The sequence below is a fragment of the Cornus florida genome, unplaced genomic scaffold (assembly GCF_030987335.1).
Source record: "Cornus florida cultivar Cherokee Brave unplaced genomic scaffold, ASM3098733v1 CherokeeBrave_3.0.0_Hap2_Chr03, whole genome shotgun sequence".
Lineage (NCBI taxonomy): Eukaryota > Viridiplantae > Streptophyta > Magnoliopsida > Cornales > Cornaceae > Cornus > Cornus florida.
Genome location: NW_026775573.1, coordinates 48685049 through 48699122, shown reverse-complemented (window position 1 = coordinate 48699122; position 14074 = coordinate 48685049). Strand labels below are relative to the sequence as shown.

The window sequence follows — 14074 nt, the reverse complement described above, 5'->3', positions numbered from 1 at the left end:
GGATGCGTAGCTGGCTATGTTAATTGAGGTATATCCTGTTAGGCTTAGGCAGTCATGCCTACTCAGGTGCGTTTTGCCTGTTGCCTTCTACTCAGGTTGAGACCCTCATCATAGTCTAATGAGAGTCCCATAGTGTGGATATATATTTATGTACGGACTACATAGTTATTGTTGAGTTGGTTAGGATATACATGCGTATTGAGTCTCTGTTGGATTGTAGTAGGATGAAACTTGTTCTTGGGCCTTGCCCACTTCTATTTTTCAGGTATTCACTAGTTCCAGTCTTAGACCTGATCGTGCTGAGCAGAGACTATCACTCACTTTTCTGACGACGTAAGACTTCTCTCCGTGGTTTAATTTTAGATGTTCTTTTAGTTATTTTCATTTCAGTTTGGATTTTCATATTAGGGGTCCAATGGATGGATTCCCGAGTTGTTCAACTATTAGAGGTTGTAGCTTTTAGGTATTACATTTTAAAGGATTATATTTCAGATTTCTTTCAGCTGTTAATTATTTATTTCTTATTTCCTTTTGTAATCTGTGTTCATTTAAATATTAATTGTTTGATATTTCCCTCGAGTTTGGGCTTGGGCCTGATCAACTCATGTTTCGGATTCGAGAGGTATCATATTAATAGGGTGTGTTGTCTTATGGAAGGCATGTGGTAACCCTCCTTTAACTATTAACAAGGTCTTGCTATGTTATACTCCAACGAAGGTAAATCGATCGTGGTGGAACCTAACCAGCTGATGTAAGTGTCACTTAATTGAGGGACTATCCAAATCAAATTCAGAGTGGAGAAGCCGATTCTTCTTCGTTTCAGGAAGGAACTGGGAATTTTCTGACCAAGATACCCGTACCGAACTAGGAATTTCCATTCCCCGTACTTGGGGTCAAGTAGACCTCAATGGTGAGTTACTTATGCATGCATATTTTATTACATGGCGGATGACACGTACTGTTTCTTTTTTCTAGGTTTTCGTACTTTGGGTGCGCCAGCTGAAGCGGAGGAAAATATAAACATAGTCATTCAGTATTGTCAGGAAGTTTGACCGTCACACAAAGTTGTAAATCAGGATAAACTCCACTATCTTTGATAAGGATAAAAATACGTTTTCCCTTCCGTGTTGGAAAAGTATGAGGAATACTACTCCTTCTTCAATACAACTTGACACCCCTATAAAGAGGGCTTTCGGGTTAACATAAAAGGGACGACACAAATCCTTAAGAAAGTTTTGAACTTTCTTTCCGTCTTCCTAATCTAGCACTGACTTGATTGTCGGAGGCTCTTACGCCGGTACCACTCCGGTACTCGATCATCTTTCTCTTCCCTTTTCAGGTACGACGTCGTTTCGGGTCGCCGCGGAATCCCGCATCATCAGTTGGCGCTAGAAGAAGGGTGGAAAGAAAGTTCAAAACTCTCTTAGGGATTTGTGTTGTCCCTTCTATGTTAACCCGAAAGCCCTCTTTATGGGGGTGCCAAGTTGTATTAAAGAAGGAGTAGTATTCCTTATACTTTTCCAACACGGAAGGGAGAACGTATTTTTATCCTTATCAAAGATAATGGAGTTTATCTTGATTTACAGCTTTGTGTGACGGTCAAACTTCTGAAGACTCCTCATTAAATAGATAGGAGAGAAAAGAAAGGAATTGGCAATATTGTTGTTTGGATAACACAAATGAGAGAAAAGAAGAGAAATGATAATAATAAAATTACTATTTTACCCTTTTTGGTAGGGTTAGTAAGTAGGGCAAAATCATTTCAGCCTCCCTATTCTCGTTCACCGTTCTCTCTCTAGAATTACCAATCGCCTCCATCTCTCTATTCTCATTTTCATTCTCATTCTTACAGATCATTTCTCTTTCTTTCTCTCTCCCCCCAACAGCAAACTACAAAATCTATAGGAATCAGAAGATCAAATCCTATATCAGCATATCATTTCAGATTGTTCCAAAAATCAAAATCAACTAATCAAGGTGTGTAATTTTTGTTTTGCAACTCTATCTCTCGCTCTCTGCAATTGCAAACTACATATATATATATTTCAGCCTTCCCAAAAGCCTCCATCTCGTTCTCAGCCTCCCCCTCCTCTCTGTGCAACTGTGAAAATCAAAACCCATATCCACGTATCATTTCAGATTGTTAAAAAAATCAAAACCCATATCTATCAGTTTCCATCACTCGCTGTTTCAGCCTCCCCAATAGCTTCCATCTCGTTATCAGCCTCCCACTCTCTCTCTCTCCAACTGTAAACTTTATATATATATAACCGGTTCTCTCTCAACTGCCCCTTCTGTAATTTGTTCCAAATCCCTCCAAATCTTGTCAATTTTAGAGGAATTCCAAATGGGGAATTTTGAGGGATAGCTATTTCTCCAATTTTTTTCTTTTCTCTCTTTTTCTTCCCAACCAAACACCCTAAATACAATCCTTCCCTTTCTTTCTCTCCAAATCCCCCTAAATCCCTCAATCCAAACAGCCTAAAACTCGTCCACATTCATTCCCCCACGAATCTACTGATCTTCGTTTAAGCTACGCATATCTCTCTCTAATCTCTCTATATATTCACAGCCACTCGCACATACATTGTATATGTGTTTGTAAGGTGTTGCAATAATTTCATGGAAGTTTCAGCGATTCACTCATCTTGTGGTCGATCTACGTACCTATACTGCGAATTTGACTGTTTTAGACGTTGTTCTTGTTGTTGTCTGCTTTGAATTTTGCTCTTATTGTGTTAGGGTTTTCTTGTTTTTTGATCAATTCGATTTTCGAAGCTATGGATATGACGCATTCGCAATCGAATCTCTCTCTAGGGTTTCTGTCTCACACATCGACGCCTCACCGAACGAAAATCGCTGATGATTCGATTACGTTTCAGATTGACTCGGGTTTCCGTGATCTGTCGCACCCGGTTCCGATTCCCCTCCAATTGATGGAGCAACAGACGGAAAATGATAAGGATGAGAACCAGAATCAGGAGAGAGAGAGTGGTGGTGAGGAGAGAGAAGTCGAGGAATTCAGGATTTTGGGCCACTCAATGTGTTTGAAGAGGAAAAGGGAATGTGAGTCTTCGTCTTTGAAACGCATTTCGGTTGATCAACATAGCCTGGAATCGCGGCGAAATGCCGTACGTGCTTGGGGCAATCAATCACTCCGTGTTGCAGATCCTGATGTGTTTGAGATTATGGAGAAGGAGAAGAAGAGGCAATTCAAAGGAATTGAATTGATAGCGTCAGAGAATTTCGTGTGCCAAGCTGTTATGGAAGCTCTGGGGAGCCATTTGACGAATAAATACTCAGAAGGAATGCCGGGTTCAAGGTATTACGTTGGTAATCAGTACATAGATGAGATAGAAATACTGTGTTGCAAGCGTGCTTTGGTTGCTTTCAATCTTGATCCAGAGAATTGGGGTGTGAATGTTCAACCGTATTCTTGTACTTCTGCAAATTTTGCAGTCTATACGGGGCTACTGTTGCCTGGTGATAGAATAATGGGATTGGATACACCTTGCGGAGGAAACACTAGTCATGGATACTATACACCAAATGGGAGGAAAGTTTCTGGGGCTTCTATTTTTTTTGAAAGCCTCCCCTACAAGGTGAACCCGCAAACGGGGTATATAGATTTTGACAAGCTCGAGGAGAGGGCACTTGATTTTCGGCCCAAGATACTTATTTGTGGTGGTAGTTCATACCCTCGGGAGTGGGATTATGCAAGTTTTAGACAGATTGCTGATAAGTGTGGAGCGGTTTTGATGTGTGATATGGCTCAAATTAGTGGTCTTATTGCAGCTGAGGTGCAAATTTGTTATCCTTGTTTATTTGCTTTGCCTAAGGAATTATTTTTTATTTACAAATTGATTATGTGTTCTTAATTAATACATCAGATGTTTATTCTATTTTAGAGATGATGCTTGGTTGCTCTTTTAGTGATTTAGTTGTTTGGAGTTCTGTCTGTCTATTGAACTAGGGGTATTTGTTTTTTGGTTCTTCATAATAGTGAATATTGTCAAGGGAATACTTTTAATTGGGAAAACGAATGGTTTTAACTGGAAGGAACAGATCCTTTTTACTATGTTGGTTAGCTATGAAACCAGCACCGGGTTCAACTTGCCGGTCTTGGGATTTTTTATTTTATTTTTTTTGCATCATCCATAGTCATTTACCTTATCATCTTTTGGGAATGCCTAGGGAATAATTATGCGAAATTTTTAACATCTCAATTTCAGTTTTTCAGAGGTGAAACTAAATTCTGTAAGATCATGATGGTTTTCAGAAGTTGAACTGCGTGTAACAAAATCTCCAGTGAAACATTCCATAAAACATGCCTATTTCTTACATCTTGCAGATGGCCCAAGTGGTGTTAGGGGATGCTTCAGTGAAAGTCTGATATTTAATCATGATCTAATAGTCAATACATGTATCACATATGGAATGGGAATTTCATGCTTCAAGAATAATATGTTGTGACCTACTTTACTTAGGGAACTCTGTTATGGTTCTCAATCAATCTTGTTTCACATGAGACATTCAAATTCATGTTTGATGAAATTTTCTAAGAATTTTCTTTATTAAGAATTTAATTTTTGAAACATTGACTGGAACTTCGCCTGTTATTAGTGTCGCAACCCACAACCGAAGTTGCTGGACAAGTTTGGTGGTTTGGTTCAAAATTTTCAGCAGTCATATTTCTTTTAGTACTATAGTTGCATCTTTGTGCGTCTCATCTGCTGCAGTTTGACTGATTCTAAATCAGAAAGTTTATGTGATCCTCTTTGTGGTGGTTTCAAAGTAGACTTTTGTTTTGACGATTAACAAATATGATATATTCCGTCCATTCTCTGTTGGAATTCTAGACTATAATTTAGGTTATGTATTCACATGATAGGTTAGCTGGAAGCCTGCTTGCCATTGAAACAAGCCTGTTCCTGAGCAACTTGATTTGGCTCTCTAGTGGGGTCCTTTAGTTGGTAAACAAATTAAGCCTGAACCTAATATTTAATCTTTGTAATAACAACCAGGACCTAATCAGACCCAACTTGGTTCAGTGAACCTGTGAACAGTTACAACCCATAAGATACTGGTTTAACTTTTAAAATATTTTATTGAGTAATATTAGAATCTACCAATAACAATGTAATTCAACTATGGGCTAAACCTGTTATGTCTCATATTTTTCTTGGCCTTTAAAAATAAAAGGCCTGTATATTGTCTTAGGCTTTTAAACAAATTGTGGATTTAGAGTCTATGAAGTTTGAAGGCTACAATTATAGAAGAAAAGAATGGAACCCTATACACTCTTCATATCTATTCATCAACTTGCAACGATCAAGTTTCGCATCTCTCTCCTTAGCTTGCAACCTTTAGGGGCGATTGAAGCTTCTTGTTCTTTGGGTATGTGACTCTTACCTATATATACATATTCGGTTATATGTAGAGATTATATATTTAAGAAACATATGACAATATTTAGAGATTATATTTGTCTATGTATATATACAGATGCAATTCGTTTGAGGTCAAGCTCAAACTCGTCTTAATATGAGCAGAGGTGGAACACCTTTTTGTGTTTGACTTTGGTGAGCCAAGATTGAACAACTCAAATGTTGGCTAGTCTTTGTTCAATTTTAGTCCTACATGTTAGTGTTTTATCTAATTCAGTGTTGGAGGATTTTTATTTTTTATTTTTCTTTTCCCTCTCTCGTGGAAAATAACTCCCACAATGTTCTTGGAGAGATTTGAAACTGCCACCTTTCAGAAGAGGAGATACCACTAGGCCACATGCTTTGGTGACATTTCATTATTGGAGGATGGCTTGGTGAAAAATATAGTTTTATTTGAAAATATTCAACAATTGTTGAAGGATGGCTTTGGTGACATTTCATTATTGGAGGATGGCTTGGTGAAAAATATAGTTTTATTTGAAAATATTCAACAATTATGGTCATAAGTTGCATTTTATCCCTATTATTGAATTTTTTTAGAAGCATTTGTATGGTTATATATTTTTATTCTGAAACTGGGATCTTGATCTACAAAAGTTGCTTCTGGTCTCCTCACAAAAGGAATATTTTCCGCCCTTTTATCTTAAAAGCTGAATATGTAATCTTGAATTTCTTGTCCTAGTCTTTCCTCTTTCAAATTTTCATATCTGCTAGACTGTTTTAAGTTGCTTTTTGTTATTGTTTTGGTGTCCTGTTTACCTTTTTTCTTTAAGGAAATTTTGTTCATGATCTGTTGATCATTTTTTTCATAGTGGGTTTGGTTGGTTTCTCTACAGGAGTCTGCAAGTCCCTTTGAATACTGTGACATTGTTACCTCAACAACTCACAAAAGTCTTCGAGGTCCTAGGGGTGGCATTATTTTTTTCAGGAAAGGTTCAAAGCCAAGGAAGAGAGGGATGCCCTTGAGTCATGGTGACAGTGACAAATATGATTTTGAGGAAAAGATAAACTTTGCTGTTTTTCCAGCACTACAAGGTGGACCACATAATAATCACATTGCCGCCCTTGCAACAGCCTTAAAACAAGTTGCCACTCCTGAATACAAGTCATATATGCAGCAAGTGAAGAAAAACGCCCAGGCTCTAGCATCCGCTTTGCTCAGAAGAAATTGCAGACTCGTAACAGGAGGCACCGATAATCATTTGTTACTTTGGGATTTAAGGAATCTTGGACTAACAGGTAATATGTCCTTTTTTCACGTCATATATATATATTTTTAATTTTATGCTTGGTGCTTTTTCCATTTTCTTTATAAAATGAATTAGAAACTATGTTGATGCAATCATGCAGTGCTTGGATGTTTTGTATTCAATCAATGGATTTTGGTTTTGGTACTTTTTTTGTAATCTTCTTTATGCATTATATATTCACATACCAATTGTTTAGTTATGTGAAATCTACGAGACATTTATGAGAGAGCAGAGTGGAGTAGGTAACAAATGCCTAGACTGAACAAAATCGGTGAAGGAGAAGAAAGAACTCTTAGATATACAACATGGAGGTCCAGGCTTAACATATCATGCATAAACATATGGTTCTAGGCTGTTGGGCATGAGGTTGGGCTTCCCCTTGACCTGAGTGCCAGCCTGGGTCCCCTAAGGTCCCAGACGTGGCCCAAAATATCCTTGATGCCAAACTTTTGGACTGGCCTGAAAACATCCTGAAAAATTGCCCGATTGTTTGAAGAAGGGAAAAATAGGAAACCGTTACCAAGCCCTGATTGTCAAAATGGACTTTTTTTTCCCTCCCTCTCCTCCAGACCTTCAAAATAACCAAATTGCGGTTTGACAAAAAATTTAGAAATTAGGATCTAATGGTTCATTTGTTATCACAACTATCTTCTCTTTTCATCACTCAAGTTCTCTTGATCTCAACTGTCTCAACTGATCAAAATTTTCCTTTTCCTTTTGCTACATTTTGTATGGTTTTTTTTGTTGAAGAAAATCAAGAATTTGTGTTTTCTGAATTCTGAGGAATCCCTGACTTTCTGCTTATAATCTGTTTTGGTTGTTATTTCCATTTTCTGTTAGTGTTTTATTTGCGTGCAGGTGCTCCTTTGGGGAAAAGAAAAACTTATTTTTCTTCTTCCTTTTTTCAACTTATTTATTTATTTATTTATTTTGTTATAAATGTAATGTATACTTATCCGTTTTTTGTGTGAATCAATTTAAGAAAACATAATGTAATAATAATTGAACTACATTTGCGATAGAGCTTTAACAATATAAAAATATTGTTGGTTGTATAGTGCAGAAGCAAGCCCCCGATACTTGGAGAGTGGTGCCCCTTTGTATCTAGTGGGGCTTATGGTGGGAGCGGAACAGGCGGTCTGTTGAAATTCTCTACGCTTAGTTCTTTATTTTTTTGGGTACAGGGGTCAATTTGTAAATCTGTAGGACATATAGTTGATTTTGTGGCCACGTTGTTTATATAGTGGAATTGGATGTCTGTCCTTGTGTGTAGTTTCTTGTGAGTTGGGATGCGCTCCCCTTTGGAGATATTGCTTATAAAAAAATATTGTCTATGCTACTTCTCTCACGCATTTTTTGTTCATGTAGGATTCTTTTTAATTGATAACTATAGTTATCAGTCTATCCAAGTCATTGATTTGAAAGATGTAAATTCCAGAATTTAACTTTATTTTGAGACATGAAAAAAAAAAAAAAAAAAAAACTGTTATGATCACCAAAAAATGAAGATGGAATTCCTGGTATTTTAAAAATAATTAATTCTCTCTGGTAAACCGCACTTGTGCCACTGTTGGTTGTTGAGATAATTTTAAATACTTCTATTATCCTTAAGATATCTTAAAGTCATGGAGTGGAAAGTTTATGAAGCTTGACTATTTGTGTGAGTGAAGACTGAAGAGAGTTTATGAAGCTTGACTCTTTGTGTGTCTCCTAGAATCCTAAATTAATTAGAAGTTTATTTCATAAAATATAAATAAAAAATAATTAAAGGCAAGGATGATGATATAAAAAATAAAATCATATTGAGATTTATATAGAGATATAGATATACATATAAGTACCCTTTAAAGATTATTTTAGTCTAACAAGTAATACTTATCAAAAAATAAATAAAAATTAGTCTAACAAGTTATATATATATATATGTATATGTATTCAAACATTTTAAGTATTATTATATTATATATGTTAACAACATATATAGACATGAAAGTATAATACAAGTATGGATATACGATTTAACTATAATATATATTTTATAAGTTTTGTATAACTTCTACGGTAAGTCTTATAGTTTTAGTAATATATAATTATTAAACTTATAAGCACTACTTATATTAATATATTGCCCAGTAAGTATTATATGTGTATATATATTTTGACAAGTGTACTGTATAAGTAATTAAAAGTATAACACATTGTTTACTTGTACTTTATTAGTATCAGTAATTTAGTTACACGTTGTCAAGTTCTTAAGCTAATACTTTTTAGGCTAGGTTATGTTTATTGACCATTGTGTATAGATTATAATTATATATGTTAATATAAATTCTATAAAAAAAGTTAATATGTATAAATTACGTTTAAAGTTTTAAACTATAAAAAGTTTGCTCATATAAAATGTGTTTATATAAAGTAAACATTATACTTGTAAATTGTATATAAGTTAATATGTAAAAATTACATTTAAAGTTTTAAACTATAAAAAAGTTTATAATTGTATAAAATGTGTTCATATAAAGTTATAAACCTTATACTTCTATAAAAGATATTTGCATTCCACTTTTCTCCACTTGCACTCCACTTACTTTTTTTTTTAACAAGGAAATGACATAATCTCCCTTAAAAATACATTTAAACTCCACAATTATTAAAAAAGGTGCCCTTACTTTTGAGTAATAATTTTCTTTTCATTTGTTTAAAAATTCAAGCGGAGTGCAAATGTATAAAAGTAGTGTGTGAATATTATCACGATAAATTATATATATAAATTTATATACTTGCATAGAAAGAAATTACTGGTGATGTAGGGCAGGGCCTGACAGACCCTGGCCGGGCGGACCTTGGGCCTCCATTTTGCCATCTTGGCTCGTCCCATTCTACATCGTTAATTGTAGTTAAGTCCATACGTAGTCAAGTATGCGAATCTGAGTAATTTACATGCAAGGATGAACTTAGCAAAATTTCATTGTGGCCCTCGTTGATGCCAAAGCATGTATTGATTTTTTTTTTTTGTAGCTCTTAAATAAATTTAAAATACATTAAGTTGGGTGATGATCTTAAGTTTTTTGATGTGATCATGTGACATATTTATTAATAGTTATGTGAAGGAGATTTAGGCTCGAGGGGCTAGGGGCCTCTCCGAGCCCTTAGCTATGTCTAACCCTGTTTTCAAGGTTGTAACTGACAGTGATACCAAAGTAACAACACCTTTGATCATTTCCTTTTTCAGAAACTGAGTATCATCTTATGGGTTTGTTGCATTATTTACAATGAATTAGCAGTTGTGAATTGCAATTAAAGGTTAGATAAGATTACTTGTTCAACCACTCTTTCTTCTTTTGGAGGAGGTAATGTTTACGTTGTTGAAGATTGACAAGTCAGTTGTTGGGTATTTTTGCTGTCATCTCTCTCTCTCTCACTCTCTCTCTCTCTCACACACACACACACTTGTGAAAAATCCTTCATCCCTTTCCCTAGTGTATTATTACCCCTTCTTTTCTCTACAGTATTATTTTCTTTATTCTTATAAATATCATATTGCAAATTTTTATTTATTTATTTGTGACGATCTCTTAATTTGTGAGTTTTCAATCATGTGCATACAACGTGGCAACCGTTATTAAAATTAATAGAGCTATTTGAATGGACATTTATATTTTATAGGTTCACAGTAATTTTCTTTGGTATTGGTGTAATATGTTCGGCATCGTGTTGTACTTTCTTAATTTTGGGATAAGGACTAGGTTTAGAGAATATGAACGGGTTTTGGCCATAGACTTGTGCATTATATGGAAAATGTTTATTGTTAGGAAGTAGGTAAGCTATTGAGAAACATTGGAATTAAAATAGATTCATTGATTGGAATATTGGCATCTTTGCTGGGAATCTCCACAATTGCAGTTGCGGAGATGTAATAAATTTGGAATCAGTGTTTTGTTTTATTTTGTGCTATGATACAGGGACTTGGCCACGTGTTTCGGGTGTGGGTATGTGTGTAAACGTCGTAGTTATCAACTTCTCAAACCCAAGGGCACAGATACAGTGAATCCAAAAGTGATATCTCCATCCTCTGCTGAAGTATATCGAGTTATAGATCTGACTAAATATTTATATTATCTAATATCTTCCTTTCATTTTCATGATTAAAATAATGTTTTCAATATTTTCTACCAAAAGCAACATATAAAACAGTATATAATAAATTTGAAATGCTGGATTCTTTTGTTAGGTGCATGTCTAACCATACTTGTGAGGCACATCTCATGACCATGTAGAAAAGTTGCATCAAATTCAGGGTTAGGGTTACATGATGCATTTTTTGAATAGTCATAGTAACATGGATTTTATACCCAGCGTACTATTCCGTCTAGACTGATATGAATTCATCCTTTATTGACTGGAAGTGATTTAAGGAGTTTTATACCCTTTGTTTGCATTAAGTCATTGCTCTGCTTCTAAGTTACTGTATTTAGCTATTCAGAATCCGCAATTCTTTATATTAAATACCTCCCTAGTCCCTAAAGAAGATGGTTTAAAGCACTAAAAAGAGCTAATAGCAAAAGCAGAGCTAGTAGCCAGCCGCTGCCAGCTCTTCCTATATAATGTAGCTTCCAAAGATTCAAAACTATTGCCTTATAGAGCTTCCCTACTCCCCATGCTAAATTCAAGGAGATACTAGAACAGCTATGGTAGTAGCCTTAGATTTAGCTCTAGCTGCCAGGAATTAAGTTTTGAAGCTTTGCTTTTTATTTCATTTAGCTGTAGTTGATTTGGATTAAACACCTGTATGATCTGGAAGCACACTCAATTGAAATCACTTAAGGAGCTTTCTTACCCCCAATTGTGCTAGCATCTGGGCAATCTCAACTAGTTGATGGCTACAGTTAACTGCCTTGCTAGGAAGTTACTGATTCTATAGGGGTCCAACTAGTGGTTAAAGCCAGTGGAATCTTCATTGTCCCTATTGCAAAGAGGGTTCCTATATGGACCACCGAGCTGATGATAGGGGCAAAAGCACCCTCTGGCCAGGTCCCACTCTTACTGTCTCTGTCTCTTGGACAAGTTCAATCTCTGAAGTAGCAGTTGGAAAAGATGGCTGCTGTCAAATGACAGAAGAATGGAGCTCATCTCCTTGGTGCTTGTAAGCCTTCACATCTTCCCGCTTCTATATAAAAGCCCTTTGCCTCCACCAGTGTGTTTACCTAGAGCTCTAGAGTACCATCTGATCGATCTCCTCTACTAATCTCCTTAGCGGATTATAATGCTGGCAGGCCTGGGGTTTCACTTCCAAAGAAAATGTATTTATTAGCTTGTGTATATTTGTTGAGATTAACAGTGTGTATGGTCTGGAAAAAAAAGAGGAAGGGGGTTATGGAGAAGGGGAAGGAGAGAGGACCTTCCTATTTGGTTGATGGGATAGGGATATGGGAGGAGGGAGCTATACAGTTTTCTATTTTCTGCTTAAAAGTCTGCAGAGAAAGGGAAGGAAGCATATTTCCTCCCTTTAGACTTTTTTTACATTTATGGTATCATGATCTAATCAATCAATAATTACACAACCACACCCACCCCCCCACCCCCCCCCCCCCCCTGGCCTCTTCCTTCCTTCCTCCTCCTCTTCTTTTTTTCTTTTTTTCCCTTATTTCCAAAGTATTTGACAGAAATCAGTTAAATGCTTGTTATTTTTTCTTTATGTATGCTTCTTTAATCCCTCCTACATTCTCCTTCTTCCAATTTTCCATTCTTCCTATAGAATAATATACCATGAAGTTTTTGAATTTCATCATGTCTATTATTTGTTCACCTGATTCTCTTACGTGTCCTTATCTCTTCTCTGTTTTTGTGTTTTGTAGGTAAGAATTTTGAGAAGGTCTGTGAGGCATGTCACATTACAATTAATAAAATTGCTATAATTGGTGATAATGGCACTATTACACCGGGAGGTGGTATAAGGATTGGTAAGTGAAGAAATTACTGCATGTCAATGTGCAAAATATTAACTTGAACGAGTTGGGTTGTCTGTCCATGAGCAGTCTGTGCTTCTATTAATTTTTGTGTTCCTGCCCTCAGGTACACCTGCCATGACCTCGAGAGGTTGTCTGGAGGCTGATTTCGAGACAATGGCCGACTTTCTCCTCAGAGCTGCCCAGATTGCGAGTTCATTGCCGAGAGAGCATGGGAAATTGCAGAAGGCTTTCCTGAAGGGTCTTCAGAACAACAAAGATATTGTTGAGCTTCGTAGCCGAGTTGAAAATTTTGCCACTCAGTTTGCAATGCCCGGATTTGACGTGTAAATGCCATTTTTGGCGGTAAACTTGTGGGCGAATGTCTTTCTGCATCCGAGGACGGATCTCTGCTCCACAGGATAAAGAAATGCAAAAGTCTGAGTTCAATTCTTTCCTCTGCACTGGTTTGGCTTCTCTATGATTGTTTTTGCTACCCTTTGTGATCAGCCAACCTTTAGCAAATCACAGCAAGCCACATCAAAATACTCGTCCTCACTCCATGATAAAGTGGTACTATTTTGGTAACGCCATCCGTTCTGCTGGTTTTGTAAACGATGATTGCTCTTGTGCCGGATTTCACATGCCGTGATTGGAGAAAGGGTGAGGATTACAGTGGGATGTGAATACGATTCTGGAGTGGCTCTATTGATCCACACAAATTAAATTTTTTTTGGAGAGCTTGGTAAATATAGTAAACCTTGATATTGGGGGAAAATGTGAAAGCCAAATCCTCTACTAGCATATGATACATTTGAGTTCAAAGTTGGGTCAATAATCTTCTTTGTTCACAGTTGCTCATGTTTTACAATAACTGCTAAATTATATATTGATATAAAACAGAGATCATTTTGTTCTTCATTCTTAATATTTAGATGGATTTGGTATATTTAATTGTAGTTGTCTGTAAAAACTTTGTACTTGGTTTTGATCTTGTCAATTGTTCTTTGGGACTTGTCAAATTGGTCTGGTTACAGAAAGGAAAGCGTGTGACTTGTGCTGCTGTGAAGTTGTTGAATTGGCATATTGGGCTTGAAAATTTTGAAGTTCAAATGTGTTATATATGGTGTGGAATGCAGGTGAGTTTATTGATTATTTTTACACAAAATGGTGTTCGTATGTCATTTTTTTTTCCGGGCATTACCAAGTGGCCTAGTTGATAGATGGGTAGAAGGCTCAAGTCCCGGAATGGATATGACCGTGTTCAAGTCTCCCCTTCCTTCTAGTTTACCGGATTAAAAAAAAAAAAAAAGTCATTAAAACTCATCATTTAAAACTCTTGGTGTAGGCAAAAATGCCAGTTCAGTGTTTGTTTTGTATTATTCAATAGGAAATACACTATTTTGCTATGTTTGGAAGCAACACGGGTTGG

General features: G+C 36.2%; 1 protein-coding gene across 1 annotated transcript; it reads left to right on the top strand.

The window, feature by feature from the left end:
- The first annotated feature begins 2356 nt into the window (after positions 1–2356).
- LOC132300455 (serine hydroxymethyltransferase 7-like) lies at positions 2357–13563 on the top strand. Its single transcript, XM_059797524.1, has 4 exons — positions 2357–3800; positions 6284–6686; positions 12553–12657; positions 12770–13563. Exons 1-4 carry the CDS (start codon positions 2781–2783, stop codon positions 12991–12993), a joined length of 1752 nt encoding a protein of 583 aa, XP_059653507.1. The 5' UTR covers positions 2357–2780; the 3' UTR covers positions 12994–13563.
- The last annotated feature ends 511 nt before the right edge of the window (positions 13564–14074 follow it).